Source organism: Xenopus laevis, chromosome 1L (genome assembly GCF_017654675.1).
Source record: "Xenopus laevis strain J_2021 chromosome 1L, Xenopus_laevis_v10.1, whole genome shotgun sequence".
NCBI classification, from domain to species: domain Eukaryota; kingdom Metazoa; phylum Chordata; class Amphibia; order Anura; family Pipidae; genus Xenopus; species Xenopus laevis.
In genome coordinates this window covers 168,293,943-168,316,254 of record NC_054371.1, presented here as the reverse complement: position 1 = coordinate 168,316,254, position 22,312 = coordinate 168,293,943, and the positions used below count along the sequence as shown (strand labels likewise).

The following is a 22,312-nucleotide window of genomic DNA, read 5'->3' as shown; positions in this document are numbered from 1 at the left end:
CATACACGGGCCTATAAAAGCTGCCGACAGACAGTCGGCAGCTTATTAGCCCGTGTGTGGGGCCATCCCATGTACTTCCCCGATTGATATCTGTCCGAAATCGAAATCAGCCCGATATCGCCCACCTCAATGTGGTCATATCAGGGAGAGATCTGCTCGTTTGGCGACATCACCAAAAGAGCTGATCTATACGTCTATTGCCACCTTAAGTTTTAAATTGCCAGGTCAATTAATAGCCTTAAGATAAACAGAAGCTACATTATGTTTGCCCCTTGCAAGGGAGATTACCAGTAGTCGGCCAGCTTCATTCTCTGGTTCCTGGTTTGTCCTGTTTAGCTTAAAAAAACAAACAAAAGGGGTTGTTTGTCTTTAGATGAACTTTTATAGTATGATGTAGAAAGTGATATTCTGAGACAATTTGCAATTGGTTTTCATTTTTTATTATTTGCGGTTTTTGAGCTATTTAGCTTTTTATTCAGCAGCTCAGTATGGCTTCCGCAATATCTCTCTCTACCGCAACATGTGAGGGAGCCCTTATGCACAGGGTCCATGGTAGTGCCCCCAGCATGGAAGCAGCTCTAAGAGTAGTGATGTAGTGCCCTGAACCACTGTGTGCTATTGTCCTAAAATCACAGTTTACATTAGGTGATGGTTTTATTTCATTACATGCATTTTATACATACTGTCAACATATGTGTAACTTGGGCAGCCTGCGTGTTTCTTCACATGGTGCTCCTTGGTTTGGAATAAAATGGTTAACACAATACACCTGTATGCAAGGCCTTAATCTTTTAGGGAAGAACTACATGGACAATCTGGGCACGATCCGACGCGCTGGGCAAAAAAACGCAGCCGTCATGTCGGATGCAACTGCAATAAGGTGAGATGGAAATGTCAGATGAAGTCACAGCGTTGATCCGACATGACTGACTGCATCTGACAGTCGCGTTGGATCAACGATGTGACCCATCCGACAATGCTATTACTTACCTTATTTCCGTTGCATCCAACGTGACGCCCAGGGGTGCTTCGCCAATGAGGTGAGTTGAGGCTGTCGCCTCAGGCGGCAGCACCCCACTAGGTACCAGGGGCAGCAAAAATGCTGCTCCTGGTACTTTAAGAGCGAATTTCCGGGGGGGGCAGCAGAAACTGCTGCTGCCTCAGGTGGCGGAGGGGCCAGGATTGCCCCTGGTGACGCCTGCATTTTTGCATCACGTTGGTTCGCAGCAAAGTCGTCCGTGTAGTTCCTCCCTTAGTAAATATCATCATGGACACAATTGCATATACATTCACATTGAAATATGTTCTATGGTGGGATCTCTGCTGTTTTCATACATGAATAGTCTTCTTATATTTGATATTATCAGCTGTACTTTGACTCGCCTCCAAAAGTGCACAATGTGTGTGCTTATGAACCCATTATTGGTGGATATCAAATACATATTTTTGCTTTATTATGTGTGCTGTGTAATCCCCATCAACAATTTCAAGTGCATGCATGAACATAGCAATAGCGACCAATAAGCTCTGTCATTCTGCCTTCTCAATTTTAAAAGGTCATTGCATTGACTATTGATGGATGATAATCCATTTTGCTTTGGCACAGGAGGTAGTATGGGAGCTCCTGCCTCTTAAGCAGACAAGTCTTTTTTTGTGTGCCTGCTTGAATCCAGATTTACGCACTTTTGTTTTCACTAAGCTTAAAAAAAAATTCAGAATTAATTTTTAAGAAGCATAATGTTATGTAAAACCAAAGACAAACTTTAATAAGCGTTTCCTCGAACTAATATATGCTAATAAATGTATTCCTTTGAAACGGAAAGAAGCAACACACCTCGCATTACGAATTCTATTCTTTTGTAGTATTATTTGGCTCCATCTGTGTGAGGGGGAAGAACTGAGCATGTCAAGGACTTGCTTTTATGCTAAAATGACAACTGCTACAGGTTTGATTTATTTTTCCAGCACACCTTAACTTCTTCCATTGCCATTATGTTACACAAACCTGATCAGGCCACATTCCTATTTACTCACTCCTTTTTAACTGAAATATGGGAGATCCACAAGGAGGGGGCAGAACAAGTCGTGCAGGTGCTCAATAGGGACCAAGGCAACTCTGCACGACACTTTTAAAAGCTGTCGGTTGTTGTTTTGAGGTTGTTATTTGAGCTAAACCATGATATGGAGTGCAGTTAAGGTGGCCATAGACATTACAATTGCAATATTTCCAGGAAAGATTGTTCGTTTTAATACACACGTGTAAAGCTGAATCGTCAGATATACAGGTAGAAACAATAGTCAGCACTAACAATGGCTGATGTTTGGTTGTCTTCAAAGGCACACGATAACATTTTTCTGGCCAGCCCGATTGACAAGCCAAACCGATATCCAGGTCTGCTTCTGATATCTGTCTGCTCTGAATATCATAAACGCACTGAATATCATACAAAAATTCATTTCATACGATATTATCGGTAGTGAGACATGGTCCACAAAGGTGCCTTAGTAGATACTACACACTCCGCACATACTCAAAGCACCAATTTTGTGCATGATGCCAGATGTTTATAAAGATGTTTATAAATGATATTAAGTGATATACATATTTATAAGATTTAAATGATAATAAAGGCTTCATCTCCTAATACACAGTACTCTATGACCGTTTTCTTCAGGGATAATTGTTCTCAAGCTATCATCGACAGCCTCCCAGTTGATATCCAGGATGGAATTTTTTGGAAAGCTGGATGAACAGGCCGGCTAATATGTTTTGTCTATGGCTGATTCTATCTTTCGTTTGATGTCCCTGCACCCTGTTCTCTGTATACAGACTCCTTTCCCTGAGCATCTCTGCATGGGTTGTGTTTTTTTTTCTCCTGTTTAGCCGTTCCCAACACATGGAATGACAGGGCGAGGCAGAATGCTGTTTTCTTTTGCTACATTCTGGATATTCTGTGCCTGGTGAAGTCCAATCTGTGACACTAGGGTTTGCCTGTTTTTTTTGTTCAGTTGCCGGGTTTTATGAGTATGATAGTCTTTAAACACCGCCTTTTACTCTCAAGCATGCATTATGTATGCTCTGTTAGGTGAAGTGTGGGCTGCCTGTTTTTTTTGGTTGTGTACTAAATAGTTCAATATACGGTTCGGGTTCCTGAGAGTCATGGGGTATTATTCAAATTGAATCCACTGTGCACATCTTTGTTTGCATTGCGCTCAGTACAGTGTTGTGCCTTTGTTTTCCACTTTCCATTCAGTGGCTGCTGCTGATGCTTCCAGAGGACTTCAGAATAGCAGCCAGTTGTTTACCCAAGTGTGGGAGGGGCATTGTTCCTAATGGGGGAATATTCCAGACAGCAAGCAAACACACCCATGCTGCCATCGGATGAATCATTAGTCAGAACAACAGGTTTTTTCTCAACGGTTATGGTACCTTAATTTGAATTTCTCTCTCGCTTTAGTTGGAGTTAAAGCTCAGTTGTAAGTATTAAAAATTGCAACGTATAATGATGTATACCAACTGACTTTAGTTATATTAGTGCAACTCTGACTTTGAACATTTGCACACATGTGTATTTATTGTACTAAAACATTAGTGGGATATTAGGTGCAAATTTCAAATCTCATCTTAACATGTAGTGATCTTTCTCATTTAGATTTTTCTGCTGTTGCATGCCTGACCTGTCTTAACATGCATTTGGTGAATTTGCCAAAGGGCTCAAGGACTGTAATGGGCAAGTATTTATATTTCCCTGAAAATTGACATGTTGAATTTGAATATATTTTCTCTGTATGGGGCACTCAATCGATATGTTATGGTTTGCATAATGAAAGAAAATGTCATTGTAAGCAGCTGTCCAATTCACACAAATTAAAAAATGTTTCAGTTTTTTTATTTTATTCTCTGCACTGCTCATCCTGTCTCATGCAACAATGTAGCCAAAGCTAACTATATAACAGACCTGTGAAGAAGCATGCATGGGATTGTGGGTACTGGTGTTTTATTTATTTATTTTTTGCTGGAGCAGCGTTGGTTTTTGCTACACTGTTTCAAGAGTCAAAAACAGTGCAGGAAGGGACAAACTACTACTGCCCTTATTTACAAATGACTTTTAACATTGAAACTTTTAGTTGATGTATACTGGAACATTGCTTAAAAATGTATTAAGTTAGGCAATATCTAAGGGCTTTTTCGAATGTGGAGGATCCTTGCAATCAGTGGAGTAACTAGATGCTACTGGGCCCCACAGCAAATTAATGTAAGGGCCCCCAACATTTCCAGAGGTTGTCCTGTTTTACCAATATATAGTGACATTTCTCATTAATTAGGGCCTCATAGGCCCCCTATACCTCCTGGGCCCCCCTGCAGCTGCAGGGTCTGCTTCCTCTGTAGTTACGCCCCTGCTTGCAATGTTGTGAGTCCTCTATGTGTTGTGAATAAGTGTTAATATTCTGAAAAAACTCTCATGGGGAATATCTGAAAATAAAGGTTTGTTGTAGTGGAAGCTAGCAGTATAGTACAGTATACCAGTGAACGTACAGAAGCAGGTCAATTACAGATGATAGAAACCGAGAAATCCTGACTAGCACTAAATGAAAGCTGTAGGTTGTGGTTAAAATCCTGCATCTGTCAGCATTGATCGTGAAGAATCTGGTTATTCTCTAGTGTGCATGATTAGTCGACTCTCTTATCCTAATCCCTTCTCTAGCTTTCCAACTAATGGATACTCTGTGTGACAGAGGGGAATCTGTGATTTATACTGATCTACAAAGATTACCATAGCAATACACAGCAATGCAATATCAGCATATTCTGAAAAATATCTGGATTTATAATCAATTTTTAGTTGCTTGTCTGCTAGACATTGAAATACCAAGTTACCGTGTTTCTAAATTTTCTTATTAGGAAGCTGAAATAAAGTACAGTTTTTGGCAGTGCATATTATATAGAGGAAGGTGATAGTGTTTTTACACTTTTAAACATTTGCAGTAGTAATAAATGGCCTGTAGCTTAAATGGCAGTTATAGGAACTTGTAGCTAGCAGTCTCTTGATTGACACTTGAGCAAATATCATAAAAGGCTGCAAGTTTGAACTGGCAAAGCCCAAAGTATTTGCTTAGCCAGTTATAAGATTAGAGCAGGGATCCCCAACCTTTTATACCTGTGAGTCAGATTCAAATGTAAAATAAGTTGGGGAGGAACACAAACATGCAAAAAGGTTTGAGCTGCCAAATAAGTGCTCTGATTGGCTATTTGATAGCCCCTATGTGGCCTGGCAGCTCTGTTTGGTAGTACACATGAATTGTATGCAACCAAAACTTGCCTTCAAGCCAGGAATTTAAAAATAAGCTTCTGTTTTGATGCCACTGAGAGCAACATCCAAAAGGTTGTTGAGTAACATGTTGCTTGCGAGTCACTGGTTGGGGATCACTGCATTAGGGTATGTTCAATTGAAAGGCCATGTGCTAGCTCTAGTAATGTACAAGTGACTCCTCCACATGAAATGAACTTCAAACAAACATCCAGCTTCCTTTTTAATAATTAATTGCCCTGTCTGTGCTGTGTATTCCAATATGTGTAGTGAATTAGAGGACAGCGTGCAGATGAATGACTGATTAATGAATAGCCATTTTTTAATCTTGTCTGGGACACGTCTCTGAACTTCATACAGACCTCACTCACCAGGAGTAAAAGTTTGCTGTAATTAGTGGAAATAATTACTGTGCATCAGTGATTTCATTGTGCTTACACCCACTAAACTAATCGGCTGTACACACTTCTGGAGCCTTTACCTTACATGTATATATATAATCTGTTATTCTAATTAAATATAGGAATTTCTGGATTACCTGTTCATGCATTAGATCTTGTGTAATTGATGAGATGAGGGCTGCTGTCGGCTTAGAGAGCCATGCAAATGCTTGACGTGTAGTGGCTGGCTCCCTGATAAAGCATGGATTAAAGGACAGAACAGTCCATCAAATTACTCTTTATTCCTGATGTCCTTTCTTTGCTCTCTTTGCTCTTGTGAAGAAATGTTGATAATATTTTCATATCACTGTCAGTTTTTAATGTCTGGCATTGATGAGTTTAATGTCTCTTCCGTTCATTTTGACCTAAGCTGTCTGGACCTCCTTAGCTGAATTGATTTCTGTGGGGTTTGAAAGCTTTATTATGAAAAAGCATGTGTTTCTAAAGGACTCCTCAAGCCTACTTGGGAATGATAGTTTGTTTCAATGGGCAAGGTCACCTGGGAGGCATCCCGTTAATGCTGAGAAATGAGATGGGATTGCACACTGCTAAAGCAGCCCAGCTGTGTTATGTACGCTGAGCATGTAATTACATTGTAGCAGCTTTACTGGATAGTAAGGGCAACCAAACCACCAGAGAATTCATAATAAACCCTTGGAAGACATATTACACCATCACCGAATGTGTCCTAGCTACAATGTGACATGCATTGCTCTGGAAGTGTAGCAAGGGCTACTGAGCAAGTCATTGTGCTGAAATGACTTTTTTTACTACTTATAACTGCTGTGAAGTTTTAAATGTCAAAGTCAAAACACTTTATTAATAGAAAAAATGGTTGGCACTTGTTTTTGTTTGTGCTAGCTATTGGGGCTCACTTTTGATTCTTTTTATCCTTCACTTCAGACGCATGCGTAACAGCTTTTTTTTATTTTTGGAAACTATAAAACCGTAGTAATACAAATAAGTAATAATATAAATAGCTTTGTTATGATTTTTAGATATCCTTGTCCTATTTCTAGCTAACCTGGCATTTAAACCTTTGCCTGCGTAGGGTCATCGAATTAGGAAAATAATCAGAACATTTTATTGGAACCCATTAGACACATAACAAGTGGGTTAATGACTTACAGCTCCATGTATTTGTAATAGGATTTTGAGCAAGGTTAGTTAACTTATGTATTGCTCAGTAAAGCCATTGACCTAGTGCCAAGGTTCCCAAATTGTGGTAAGTCATGGTGGCCTGTGCTGAAAATCAGTCCTGTGGAGTATTGTGCATGTTTGTTGGCTCTTTTGGCTTGAACTATGACTCTTTAGTCTTGGTTCCAAATCCGTAGATGGAAAATGGTGGTGCCCCCCCCCCCATACACACCGTCACCACTGTGATTTCATTTTGTGATGCTGCTCTCAGCCCTCTTATTAGTTCTCAAACTATTGTCTAATTTGTCTCAAAAAATTCTCTACATTTTGGAATTGCATGTGGGTTAATGACTTACAGATCCATGGGTTTGAAATAAGGTTCAGAATAACAATAGTACTATACTATATGTATCTGGATCGCTTGTGTTAAACAAAGGTTGTATATTAGAAGTGTACTTTGACTGATTCAATCAAATGGCCTCCTTGTATGGCCTTACATTTATTGAATGGAATTCACATGGCTAATTTTCCTTTTGGCCAATGAACGGTTTAATTCTTCATTTATCGCCTTTCTTGAGACATTGCTATTTTACACAGCTCCTATAATCCTGATTATTCTTCTCTGAACTTTTTTTTTTTAATAAAAACCCAACTGAATGTGGTTATGCCAGAGAAGGAGGCATTTTCCCTGTTAGTCTGTGTGGGTTGAATTCATAGTCTTGCTTGGTTGGAATGTGTTCTTGGGTTTCCAAAAATGTAATTTGTTCTGGCGGACTGTGTTAAATTAATGAAAAGAGGCCTGGCAAATCTTTCACATTTCAAGGCAAGTATACCCCCTTTTCAACCTGAGTTTAATGAATAGGCCTTGTGCCGAACACACTGTTTGCCTGTTGTTTTTATCACAACAAATATACTATGGTTTTTATTTCTTGAGTAGATCAAAGAGAGAAGTGAAGCAACTGCATGTCTGTCCCATGCTAGTTATTTCCAGTTATCAGTATACGGTTCCATCCATTGTGACTTTTTTTAGCTGGGGTTCATTATGCAGAGGGTCCTCTGTGCCCTGGTAATCTAATTATATACCTCTCAAATACCAAACCTAGAGTAGCTTCAAAGTTATTTACCTAAAAAATATGAAAATGTGGATGTGATAATAACAATAGGTAAAATATAATGTACTGTTGCTCTGCACTGGTAAAAGCTGTGTGTTTGCTTCAGAAAGACAACCATGTGGGCAGCCATTCAAGCTGGAAAAAAAAAGAAAAGGCACAGGTTACATAGCAGATTTGTAAAACACCATTGTATTGGACAGGGCTGATCTGTTCTTTGCTATACAACTTGTACCCCATGGCTGCACAGCAGCTTATATATATATATATATATATATATATATATATATATATATATATATGCTGCTGTGATACTAGATATTGTTTATATATATATATATATATATAAAAACAATATCTAGTATCACAGCAGCATATATATATATATATATATATAACAATATCTAGTAAAAGTAATTCTAAAACAACTGGATAGCAGGATAGCAACACCAGTACACAGCAAGTCCAGTTTTAGAATCACTTTTACTAGATATACCATGACCTGGATGAATGAAATCTTCATAGTCATATATAAACTATAGTAGTGTTTCTGAAGCAAACACACCACTTTTACTAGTACAGAGCTTACCAGTGCAGAGCTAAAGAATTACTTTAAAACACTTTCATTCATTGGTGTTATTGTTCCTTTAATACACTGTGTATTTTCCATGTTGATTGAAAGAAGTTAAAGCGATACCGACATGTTCTTATGAAAATCGTGGGAACGTCAGTTGCTGCACCCGAAATATTTTCCCTGAAAGCCGCCCCCAGCCTCGCGAACCTCCATTGACCCGACCCTCCGACACTGCTAAATGACCTTCTGTGCAGCTTCAGTGACGCTGTGCTGGGGGCGGTGTGATCCTTCCATTTGCTAATTATGAATGAAAACAGGACTTCAGCCTATGGCAGGATCGATCTGCGTCCATGAAAGCAAGGTAGAAGATCTGTTAGTAGTGCGAGCGGGTTGGCTGCTCAAAGTTTGGAGGGCGGCTTCATACCTCCCAATATTTTGGAAATAAAAAGAGGGACAAAAAAGTTGCATAGCACGGCAATTTTTTGACCAGGTCAATTTTTATGGCCACACCCCTAATTACCATGTTCATTTTACAAAATTTGGCAGGTTATGAAAGTATGAACATATTTCTGTGGTGTTTTTCAGTTATTACAGTTTTGCTAATGAAGGTAAATTGCCCTTAAAGCTGGGAGTGTAAAGCTGGCCATAGATGTTGAGATTTTTAAAAGATCAGATCCTGATCGTGAGACCATGATCTTCTCGGAACGATTGTATGATCGTACGAATTTACCATCAACTAAAAAGACCAATTTGCCTGAAAACAAAGGGGAGCTGCCTGCTTGGCCCTGCAAACATAGATAGATTACACTGGGACCGACAAAGATTATTTGACCTGGCCGATCAATTTCCTGACAGATGTCGGCCGAAAAATCGTAACATGTACGATCGTTTGAATCCCACTAACCGCACGATAATTTCGAAGGATTGGTCGGACTTCCCTAAAATCGGTCGTTTGGCAAGAAGAATCGTTGCTTCTATGGGGAGCTTTACTTTTCCCAAGGACCTGTTATCATATATTGTTACAATTACTTATTTCCTTATCTTGAAATTGTCACAAAAGTATCTTATCTTCTGCTGTGGCTGTTCTGGGCTATCTGCCAAAAGCCAATTAAGTCAGAAACGTTTTCTTTTTCTGGCTGTTCAGTGCAGAGAAACCGGGACTTTCCAGTACAAATGAGGGACTGCAGGTTGAGCTGTCAGAAGATGGACTGTCCCTCTAAAAACCGGACAGTTGGGAGGTATACGGCTTTGAGGGAAAATATTCTGGGTGCAGCATCTACTTGAAACTGACCAGTGCCTATGATTTTTATAGGAACGTGTCAGTATCTCTTTAAGTACACCACATACAAGGCATTTTATCACTGCCAAAGCTCAAAAATGTAAACCATATCTTTTGTTAATTCTAAACCAAAGTTAAACTACATAAACCAATAACAAGTGGAAAACCTAAAACAACTTCTACAGGTATATGCCAGGTTCAATTAATATAGAATAGCTGTTAAGACACCAGTCAATCCAAAATTAAGTATTGTTCTTAGAAACAGAATTGATTCTGCCATATCCTCCTTCACAGAGGTTCTCAAATCTGTTGATTATTTTCAGTGCTATATGTTATTAGGATTCAGAGTCTGTTCAGATCCTCTGGCATTTGCTGCTTGACACATAGGCTTAATAAGTTGAACTCTGGCAAGGGAATTGTGGCGTGTGCTATTTTATGTCCGATAATTCCATAACCTTTTTGTAGGTATTCTGGGATCTGCAGTTCAGCACCATCCAGAAAGCTGAAGGTTAGCCTAAACTGTCCTATAAATTTTCTATTCCTACAAGTAACCTGCCCTTCAGAGTCAATTACAGCGTCTGATTTCTAATTCTCAGTCTTTGTACTTCCATGAACACATTTTCTCATTCCCTAATGAAACTTTGTGCCTAGCCGGGCATGCTGTGCATGAGATGATTTGCTATTAATATCCGCTTTGTTTATTCCATAACCACTAGAGCCGGCTGCCTTGCACACACCTTACTTTTTCTTCACACTTTAAAGAGTATTCACTTCTTGCTTTATAAATGTTAATAGATTGCTCCATTCTCCATTAACATAACCCATTATCCTTAAAAACAAGTGCCGGTCCCAATAAAAGAGGACAAATAAACACACGTTTTGTCCAACCCCCTTCAGGAGATTATTAGAACAGGGTTTAATGTTATCTTTTATACATTTCAACTGCAAATGACTATTTACAGTTTCCGCCTGAAACATCTGAAGCTTCTCGGCTGCAGGGCATAGGGATCGTTACTGCCACACCCTGTTATTTGCAATTGTGGGTACTTGATCCAGAAAGTGCTTTGGGTGTGTATTGTGGCCTTTCACTTCTACAAGTTTTGCTCTGGGTGACATCCAGTTTTAGTTTGAGCAATTGCATCAATACCATGTTGTAATTTTTCCCCTCAGGCCAAAGGCAATTGTAATTACCTTGTGTGTGTAATAAGTCTGGGAGGCTCCTAAGGCATTCCCATTATTGTACTGCTATGAGCAAGAGACTTGAAAGTTGTGTTATCATCAAGTAGTATCGGTTGTATTTACTGTTGGCACATGTTTCCTGACAAACCTGCACTTCCAATTTCACCCTAAAAGAAAAAAAAAAACAAAGGCTTATAATTAGACTTTAAATGAAGTCCTTGTACATCTAATGATGTTCTCACTGTCAGAGCGTGTACGGCAGCTGGAACACCACCTGTTGATTTAGTGATGCTTTGGAATAATGGGCTCCCCCCTACATGTTTTGTGCCTATTTGTCCATAAAAACCAATGTTGATGTCACTTTTTCTTTCGAGGTAATGATCTGTGTTATTGTATACATTTATTTCTGCACTGAAAGTGAAATGCTTAAGAGCTCCGTTTGGTTTACTTGGTATGTCAGATGGGTGAAATCTGCTTTCTCGTGAGTCAGCTTCAGTTGTAAAGCCAAAAACAAAGGATTCTTCCATTCCATCCTATTATCTAGCCAATATATGGACTGTTACATTAGTACACTGCATCACTTCTCTAATGATGCTTTTGATAATGCAGCATGTGGGATGTGGCACCTTCCCATATTTTTGCATGGATAATGATGCCCTGTGCAAATCCAGTGTTTGCATTCTGTTATTGGTCGCTAGATTACTTCTAGCGCAATTTTAATATTAAGTTTCCTGTAGACTGCAGTTACTGGGCATGTTTCCTCCAGCAGTGTTTCAGGAGCAAAGGCGATACATTCTGAGACATGAAGTTCCTCTGCTTACTCAGGCGGGTTCGGATTGAACTCTTCTTCCTGCTCTCCCCGCCCGTGGACCTTACACTGCTTCTGGCACTCTTTTTTTTTTTTTTTTTTTTTTTATATACATGTGTGCTCGTCCCATCCCTTTTGTGACATCAGCGGCAGCAAAGGTCTATATATAGACGGGAGGAGGTGGATGTGAGTGGGTTCAAGTTTTTCTCGACCCACACATTGCTAGTACACAGATTAGGGTAGAACTACATGGGTGATTTCAGTACATTTCCGGGTGATCCAATGTCCTGCCCCAAAACGCAGGCATCAAATCAGAGCAGTAGCAATGTCGGATAGTGTCATAGGGTTCATCCAACACGTCACCACTGTCGGATGCAGACGTTGCATGCTGCATCTGCTTCCGACAGTCATGTCGGATGAACGCTGCAACGAGATCCAACATTTGTATTTCTTAACTTACTTTCAGTCGCCTCCGATTTGACACCTGCGTTTTGGCGCAGCACGTCGGATCCGCCGGAAATGCACTGAAGTCGCCCATGTAGTTCTACCCTTATATGGAAAGCACAGAGCTGATTCAAGTCCCAAAATTCATCACATTTGTTTGCAACAAATCTCCCTGTCGGCCACTGCCCTTAAAGGCGTGGCTGACCCTTAAAATGAATGTCTAAAAATGCCATATTTTATATACTTATTGGTTGCCTTGGGGTGGTACAGAAGCCCAAAACATAACGTTCAACATTTCTAGCCTAATTCTTTAGTTAAGCTTAAGTCCTCCTTTTAACGTCTGCTGTCTTGTCGCTTTCAAGTGCAAGAAAGGAGGTCACAATTTTGACTCTAACTATAAAGTATGAATCAAAATAATTTCAGGCTGTCTGACCAAGAAGTGTATTTTAGTAGAACTATAACCAATTACAAAGTTTCCATGAAGTTGCTGATTAAAACTCCCATTTGAACCAAGCAGTTGAAACTTTATAGTACATGTGCAACTTCTCTACATTGCCTCTATCTTGCCAGCGTCTCTTAAGATGATCGCAGGCATTGCTTTTGTTGCCTGTGATAAATCTCCTCCAACGAGGACAAGAAAACACTGGAAAATTTTTAATTTTATTTGCATAAAAACTGCTTTTTGCCATTAATACTAAAGTGAGTCTGCACAAGTTCATGGAAGAAATCATCACAAAAAATGTAAGTTTTAAAATATAAACCAGTGTTTAACATTGGGCCGTCTTTGTTTTGCACTGCTGCTTTTATAGCACAAATAAAGCTTTGTTATCTACTCTTGGCTGCCATGCCAATGTCTAGTATTTTTACCACTGTCTTTCTTTTCATCCTTTGTTTTTATTATAACACTTCCTTAATACATAGCTGTGCATATAATGGAGAAGGAATCATTCGTTCATTATTTAGTAACATTGTGTCTTGACTTGGATAGGGCTTCCCTCTTTTATTCCCCTTCGTTGAGCAAATACACTTTGTATTTACTCCCTGTGGCTTGACTTTGGCTACTAATTAGGGATGTACCAGACCCCTCCCTGTGGCTTGACTTTGGCTACTAATTAGGGATGTACCAGACCCATAGGTTTTGGATCTTTTCGGGTGTTACATACTCTACTACAAATGCTGACTTTGGCCGCCATCCAGTTATCAATGGTAACGAATTATTGGTAACACTTGATATCTTTGCGTGACTTTCTGGTGTTCAGAATTGGTTTGGCTTAATTTCACCCCAAATCCAGCTGTATTCCAAAACGAATCATAATTTTTGTGTATCCATACATGAATATATTTGTTTCAATATAGCTTAAATATCTGTATTTTTTACTTCATAACACCTACCAATCAGATTTTTTTCCCTACCGCTCTTTTTATTTAGTTATGTTAAAACACATGTCCCCACTATAAACAGTATTCATTGTTTATTTGTGAGGTCACAAGATCATTTTACCATGATGTTTGTTGCTGATGGTTTGCCATTGCAGCATCATGTTCTATTGCATTGTATTCCCTCTTGGATGTATTGTGCTTTGCTTTTTGATCAGTTGCTTGTGTTTCATGCTGTACACTCAACACACTGGGGGTAATTTACCAACACTGGTCAAATTTGCCAATTGGCATTAACCCGTGTCAACCAATCAAATTGCTGCATTCATTGTTTTACTTGCAGCTGGCTTTAAAAAACTATTCACTGATTGGTTTCTATGGTTAACTGCCCATGAGCAAATTTGCCCTATGTTGATAAATGAGCCCCACTGTGCTTCCATTGCTGCTTTCCTGGGTTTTAAAGGACCAGTAACATCAAAAAAAAAATTTAAAAAAATTTGTTACTATACACCAAGACAAATAAAATTTTAAAATAAATCTTCAGTATTGAGCTGCTTACACAACCTGCAATGGATTCTTTTAGATGGCTCTAAAGTAGTCCTAAGAGCTGTGTACATAACGGTGACAGAATTTACACAAAACCCCCATATAAAAAAAAATAAAATGTGCTTGTCTGCTAAGCTGTACTGTAGCCATAGCATTATCCATTATTTGTTCCCTCCTTGCAGTATTAACTTGTGAATGGCTGTGCAGAATATTCATTGTATAATGGCTGCACTAGTAGTTCTGCCTAAGCTTTAATCACAGTCTGGTAGTTCATAAGCGGGGCAGTTCATTTTTACTGAAGGAGATAATTTTTTTTTTATGAACATGATGAATTTGCGTGCTATGTTAGGGCAGATTTGCTAATCATTGGTTTGAATGCAATTCACTTGTTAAGTAGTGGAAGTGGGAAAATGTCTTTTAGTTAATCGGCCGGTTTTGGAATGTGTCTGCAAATCACAGGATTAGCCACAACTAAGCTTCCAGGGCAGGTCTGCCGAGGGGTTGGGTGAATACACAGGCATTCTAGATAATTCTTTACTGCAAGTTTACACTAATCTTGCTCCATGGATGTGGCTTGCAGAATTATATTTGCTGCTGCTCTGATTGTCACAATATACCATTTCTTTGTCTAGCTTAATTTAGGCAAAATTTACTAGTAAATATGCAGTCAGGACACAACTATTTCTAGTGTCTGCCTAGACAAAGTCCTGTACTGTATATGTGCAACATGTGCAAGGCAAGTATTTCTCGCTGTGCGACTGGTCTGTAGCTTGAGAGTGCCATGTGCTCCGTATACTTACCAATATCAATTAAGAATAATTGCGACTGCCCTCCACCACTAACCTTTCCATCAAGTGAGATTATTTTGTTAATTAGCCGAATGTACTTTACTTGTGTATATTAATTACTTGTGTATATTACAAGGTTAGTGAATAGCGCTTTGGGGAGATTTGTTGCCCGTAGAACCATTTTTATTTATTTAAACACTGGCGATAAATCTCCCCATGTGTCATTGCCCTTAGTGGGTTTTTTTTCCACTCTTGAACTCTGCAGAGAAAGCTTGCCTGGTGGGCAAAAGCAGTGCCAGAGATGCACAGTGGCTCTCTAATTGAGATTAAAAACAAACTGTCAATGTATTTGTACATAAAACTTCTAGTAAATTTAGTACGGCAGCAGGATTATTTTTACACTGTAGGAGAATAAAAGCCATTTCTAAGCAAATCTGATATAGGCTTTTTCATTTCGATATTGACCTTTGGTCTCCAAAAAGTCTAGTCCTATATGACTTTATTACCTGCCAAATTAGGTAATCCTTCCTCTGATTTAGTACGTAATTGTGCTGCTAATGCCCCTATTAAAGCCGAGAATGGAATCTCTGCAGTAAAGGCCTTGGTGTAATTGCATCCATTGTTGTTCATGTCCTTATTACTTCTGTTTCTGTCTGTGCTTGGCAGCTAACCCAATTCAATGTGAGCAACCAGCTCACAAATACATGTTTCATATTTCTATAACCAGGCCAAATTCCTCTGCCAGATGCTGTTGATAGCTTGTTTAAAAATAAAATGATTTCAGCATTTTCCTGTGATCCTTCCGTAAATTGTTAGAAGAAAGAACAAAAAATGGCTTCACATATAAATGTTCACTTAAGCAGGCCAAATATTAAGAGGTATTGTCTGATAAAGGTTTTGTTTGGTAATGGATAATGGATATTAGATCATTTGATATAGAATAATTAAATATTATATTAACATGGATCATTCACTTCTGTGATTGTACTCATTTGAAATCTGTGGTCCTGTTCTTAGTTAGAGCAACAATATCAGTAGGTGTAGTCCAATATTAAGATATAAATGTCTTTGCGTGCGTGGCTTGTATCACAAGATCTTTTCTGATAGAAGTCTTCTTGTTAATAATTCATGATTTTGTGTACCAAGTGATCTAATTCCCCTGTCTTGCCTGCAGTATCTATAAGGGCAAGGCCAGAAGTGGCGTTTTTACATTGCGTTTTTAAAAAAGCTCCTTCGGGCGTAAATATGTCACTGAAACCACGCATGACCGTCAACATGCGTTTTTCAGCCATAGGTTTCTTTTCCCAACATGCAAGTCTCATATCCCATAATCCAGTAGAAATAGAAAAGCTATTTAGAAATAGAAAAGCGATTTACATGCAAAATGGAGCAGGAATGATTGTTGACGCATTGTAACTACGTCGTGTAACTACGTCGCCGGCCTAATATGCCGTAAAAAGGTGTATGCGTCATTTATCTTATGAGAAATTGGATGCCATTTTTTGAAATACGCTGCGAATTTACGTAATGTGTGGTTTCAAACGTGCAGATCCCATGGAGTCTATTGAGTTGGTAGTTTGCTGACGTATTGGTGTTTCTGCTGAAAAACGCTAATACTGGTGTCCGGATGGCGCCCTGTGAGAATTGCCATAGTGCGTTTTCCATTCGTTTCAGTGCAGTTTGTGTATTTATGTCCGACTGAGCTTTTTGTAAAAATGCCATGTCTGGCCTTGCCCTAAGGGTATGATCACCTGTAGTCTAATTCTAGAAAACAAACATTTTATTTAGAAAGTTTTTTTTTTTTTTTCTATATCATTGGGAAGCAAGCCAGGAATTTCCATATGCCTAGGCTCATATGAAAGCAATAAACTGGGCGATCCTTTGTGTAGACAACTCATAGAAAAAAATGCTAGAACCCTTCAGAGGTTAATAGCAAATACTGTACAAGTCAACAAACTTTTGCTTGACGGAAATATGTTTTATGTTAGGATTTTTTTTCTTTTTGCTGAAACTTAGTGTGTTTGTGCCAGCTTTTTACATGATTTAGGAGTAATGTGGTCCAATTGTTTCAGGTTGCTAGAGTTCCATGGACAGTGATACAAACAAAGACAAAAAGTCGGACTAACAAGGCTCAGATACTAGTGAGTTTGCCAAAATTGCTTTATATACAGTCATATGAAAAAGTTTGGGAACCCCTCTCAGCCTGCATAATAATTTACTCCACTTTAAACAAAAAAGATAACAGTGGTATGTCTTTCATTTCCCAGGAACATCGGAGTACTGGGGTACTCAATACTGATTACTGGCAAAACCAGATTAGTTGGATTAGTTCGTTAAGCCTTGAACTTCATAGGAAGCTGTGTCCAATCATGAGAAAAGGTATTTAAGGTGGCCAATTGCAAGTTGTGCTTCTGTTTGACTCTCCTCTGAAGAGTGACAGCATGGGATCCTCAAAGCAACCCTCAAAAGATCTGAAAACAAAGATTGTTCAGTATTAGGGCTGGGACACACTGGGCGATTTGGGGAGATTTAGTCGCCTGGCTACTAATCGCCGCGACTTTCCACGACCAATCTTCCCCGAATGCTTCCCCTCGCTCTGCGCCTGGCTAAAATGAAAAATCGCCTGCGCTAATCACACGCGGCGATTCGTTTTCCGAAGTCGCCCGAAGTTTCCTCGTGAGGCAACTTCGGGCGACTTCGGAAAACGAATCGCCGTGTGTGATTAGCGCAGGCGATTTTTCATTTTATCCAGGCGCAGAGTGAGGGGAGGCATTCGGGGAGAAAAGTCGCTGCGATTAGTCGCCAGGCGACTAAATCTCCCCAAATCGCCCAGTGTGTCCCTACCCTTATGGTTTAGGGGAGGGCTACAAAAAGCTGTCTCAGAGGTTTAAACTGTCAGTTTCAACTGTAAGGAATGTAATCAGAAAAATGGAAGGCCACAGGCACAGTTGCTGTAAAACCCAGGTCTGGCAGGCCAAGAAAATACAGGAGCGGCAAGCGGGGGATTGTAAGAATGGTTACAGACAACCCAAAGATCACCTCCAAAGACCTGCAAGAACATCTTGCTGCAGATGGTGTATCTGTACATCGTTCTACAATTCAGTGCAATTTGCAAAAAGAACATCTGTATGGCAGACTGATGAGAAAGAAGCTCTTTCTGCACTCACGCATACAGTCACTTGTATGCAAGAGCTCAATTGGACAAGCCACAGTCATTTTGGCACAAAGTGCTTTGGACTGATGAGACAAGTAGTTATTTGGTCATAACAAAAAGCGCTTTGCATGGCGGAAGAAGAACGCCACACTTATGCCCCTTAAGAAGCAGAGAAACGTGTAGGGCATAGGTGCACGGTGAGGAGACCAGCTCCAATTGCTCCCCACGTAGATAGGCAGGTGACACGTGGGGGAACTTTGGAAGGGAGGGTTCTGGGATGCTCATACTTCTCTAATATACGTAATAGTGCGTGAGTCTACTTTTGTGTGTGGGCAAAATGTTTTAAAAGGATAAACATTAAAGGCTAAGTTTTAGTTACATTGTAACAGTGCTTATCTGAACTGGTTGGCTGGCAACAATATGGTGAGGTGTATCTAGATACATTTCACCCTGACTGGTTGCAACTTTGATTAGTAAAACTCCACATTCCAAGAAAAACACCTGCTACCTACTGTCAAATTTGGTGGAGGTTCCATCATGCTGTGGAGCTGTGTGGCTAGTTAAGGGATTGGTGCCCTCGTTAAAGTCAAGGGTCGGATGAATTCAACCCAATATCAACAAATTCTTCAGAATAATGTTCAAGCATCAGTCACAAAGTTGAAGTTATGCAAGGGTTGGATATTCCAACATGACAATGACACTTCGAAATCTACAAAGGCATTTATGAGGGAGAAGTACAATATTCTGGAATATTCTGGAATGGCAGTCACAGTCCCCCGACTTTAGTATCATCGAAAATCTATGGGATAATTTGAAGCAGGCTGTCTATTCTTGGCAGCCATCAAATTTAAATGGACTGGAGAGATTTTGTATGGATGAATGGTCAAATATACTGCCATCCAGAATCCAGACTAAAGGAGGTGTCTAGAGGCGGTTACATTTGCTAAGTATTGATGTAATTTCTCTGTTGAGGTGCCCAAATGTATGCACCTAATTTTGTCTAATTTTGTTATGATGCATATTTTCTGTTAATCCAAAAATTTTTTGCCACTGATTAAATAATACTGTTTCCATAAGGCATTTAATATATTAAAAGTAAGTTGCTAGTTTGAAAGCGCAGCCAATGATAAACAAAATGCCAAAGAATTAAGAGGGGTTTTCAAACATTTTCATATGACTGTATTTTCTGTATGCTGTGTATGTATAATGCTCAACTGTAGACTCCCAGTATAGAGGGTGACTTTGCCAGATCCCCTACAGAGGGGGGTCCCCAACCTTTTTCTACCCTTGAGCCATGTTCAAATGTAAAAAGAGTTGGCGAACAACACAGTTATGAAAAGTTCCTGGGGGTGCCAAATAAGGGCTGTGATTGGCCCCTATGTGGACTGACTGGCAGCCTACAGAAGGCACAATTTGGCTGTACACTTTTTATTTTTTTTTATTTTTTATGCAACAAAATCTTGCCTCCAAGCCTCGAATTCAAACATACGTTTTAGAGGCCACGATTTTTCGTCTGACATAGGCTAATAATCCGCATTTCTACGGCCAGTGTCCGTTTTGCAATATGTTTTGGTTTTTAAAATCAGGCTGTTTCTTTGCCCCAGAGACGGTGCTCTCTTGCAGTGTTGGAATTCAGCCTACAGTATGTCTCAGAGGAGACAGCGCTGGAGTCCAGCACTGTAAGGTAATGCTCTGCTGCTGGGAAGGAAAGCATACAGAATTTTTAAAAAAAAGATCTGTTTTTTTAAAAAAAAAAAAAAAAAAACACTTTCCTTGCGGGATGCCTTGGATCTTTGCTGCATTGTCTTGCCAGACAACATGTGTTGCAGTATAGATCAAGGAAGGAACCTGGGAATGTCAAATCTATGGAGCTGGCACTCATGTACTTGACAGCTGGCTCAGTACAGTTTACAATCTATGGAAAGAAATTGGTTAAAGAGCTACAATCACATGGACTGTAGCTAGAACTATATAACTAAATAAACTACAGGCTGTTCCAGTATATGGGCCTCAGCAGATGCAAGCAATAATGTATCTCCCAGTTCTTCCTTTAAAGCCATGTTGGCTCAATAAGAAATAACTAAATATTAAATTGGACATATAGTTTTAAAATCTGGTTGTCTGATTAGGTTCCCAAACAAACAGATCTCTTCTTGATTTGATCACCCACACTTTAGGCCAAATGGTATCATCATCCCAGGGACCAGTTATCATTTTGTTAGTTGAGTCTTTCCTGACACACTTCTTCACTACAGCTCTGTATATGCCAGGTTGGAGACTATATGAACTGTTAGAATGTATGTCAATACTTTTCTTTGCATCTAATGTATCCATTACTTTTGGAATGGTTCTAGTAATGCTCAAAGAGCAAGCTTAGAAGTGATGATTTTGTATCAACTAATGTATGAGATCTGTCCTAGTAGTATACCCAAAATAAATAGGCATGTAACTAAAGTTTCTCTATTTTTATTCATGCACTGGGCATCTTCTGTTAAACATACCCAGTGTGCCAATGAGGATGTCAGGAATGTTGCGCTCCATACAGTATATCTCTTCTAGCAACAGGCTCCTGAACATCAGCTCTACACCCTTTTTTTTTTTTTTTTTTTTTTTTTTTTTTTAGAATACTTTCAGAAGGGGTCATATGATGCTAATAATATTTCTTTACAGTAAATCAGTGCTTGGGACTTGGAGGCAATGGAATGTTCAAATGCACAGCCCTTATGATTGACGACTGATACCTTTTTACAGACCAACAAATGCGTTGAGCATTTTGTTATACAGAAGAGAATATGTTGTTCTGTTGGATAAATTACAGATAGTGGGTCTGAGAATGCTTGGCATCTAAGGTTTTATGGATAATAGGTTTCTTGTAATCTATATCTCCATACCAAGAAAAACCTACTGTAGTTTATGTTGTTCTTTCCATTAGAATGTAGATTTTATAACAAAGCAGTTTACATTTTAAGCATTCTTTGTGTAAGGCCACAAAATAACAGGTCTGTACTGGTGGCAGACTGTAAGAGTACATCAGTCTTATAAATATCCTGTTCTCAACCACATGGCAGAAAATAATTCCTGCTGTTTTTCTCCTTCCTTTTATTCTGAAGGGGTTTAATTTTGAATGTGTGGGTAAATGTATGAAAACGTTTAAAGTAAAAGCCTTGCACTGTGCTGCATAAAGTGGAAGATGTTTCTGTAGAAATGTATATATGGTATGATGGATAAATGAGAAGGTTCCAAGTGTTTATTCTCCAGCTCCCCTTTACTATCTTTTTCAGTCATTCCTAGTTAGAACTTAAGATAATAAAAATGGTTATTTTGTTCTCTCGCACATGTATCAATAGTAATACAATCTGCTTACTAGAAAATGGTAGTCCCCAGAGCAAGGGTGGGTGGTTCTGAGAATATGTTGTTTTAAGTTGAACAGTATATCGGGTTTCAGTGTGAGAGAGTAGGGTCATTCTGATTTACAGTTAGTAGTGGAATGTCACAGGGAATAACTTATTAGCTCTCTAGTGTTGATACTGGGAAATCAAGAGTGACAATCCATAGAATTTAGGGCTAACCAATTCAAAGAAATGATGCAGTGTCAATGGAATACTATTCTTGTTGGGTTAGTGCTAAGCTTAGTTCATTGTAGCAAAGATGGATAACTGCATGTGAACTAATGCTGTGCCTATATTGGAATATGACCATAAAAGCATCCCGTGTCTACCATTCCAACAAAAATAAAAAAATAGGACTTATCCATTAGGTAACAGTTGTAAATGTGTCTGATGTGGGCATGGATTCTTCTTCCTTTCTTGTGAGCATTCATTGTGCACTAATGTCTGTACTGTCATTGGTAACATTCGGAAGATTGGCATATAGTTGGGGGATGGTGGACAGGCTGCCCTATAACTCTTTAGTCTGTGGTTTAAGAGAATTATTTTAATGAGACTGCTGCAGACAGGGTCAGAGTTGAGAAGGGCCTCTGCAGAATTGCCCTAGTTATTTGCCTAGGAAATGCTGCTCTTTCCGATGCTGTTAATTTTGTGCATCCAGTAAATACTTGCAAAGTGAAGCCTTCTGAAATCAGAAGGTATTTACTTGTCTCATGCCATACACACAGCACTGCCTAGATAGTTTTGATTCTCCCATAAGGCACCATGGGCATGGACAATCT

At 39.3% G+C, this 22,312-nt stretch overlaps 1 protein-coding gene across 12 annotated transcripts in view; it reads left to right on the top strand.

Annotated features, from left to right (window-relative positions):
- arvcf.L (ARVCF, delta catenin family member L homeolog) overlaps positions 1-22,312 on the top strand; it is a 129,270-nt gene that overhangs the window by 48,149 nt on the left and 58,809 nt on the right. The window contains exons 1-2 of one of the 12 annotated variants that reach the window (XM_041571077.1): positions 3,461-3,477; positions 3,654-3,731. The exons of 8 other annotated variants lie outside the window; for them this stretch is intronic. Coding sequence is in view for 1 of the 4 variants with exons in the window: in XM_041570992.1 (XP_041426926.1) it covers positions 17,063-17,131 (69 nt within the window). In the remaining 3 variants the exon portion in view is untranslated. 12 annotated transcript variants of the gene reach the window in all.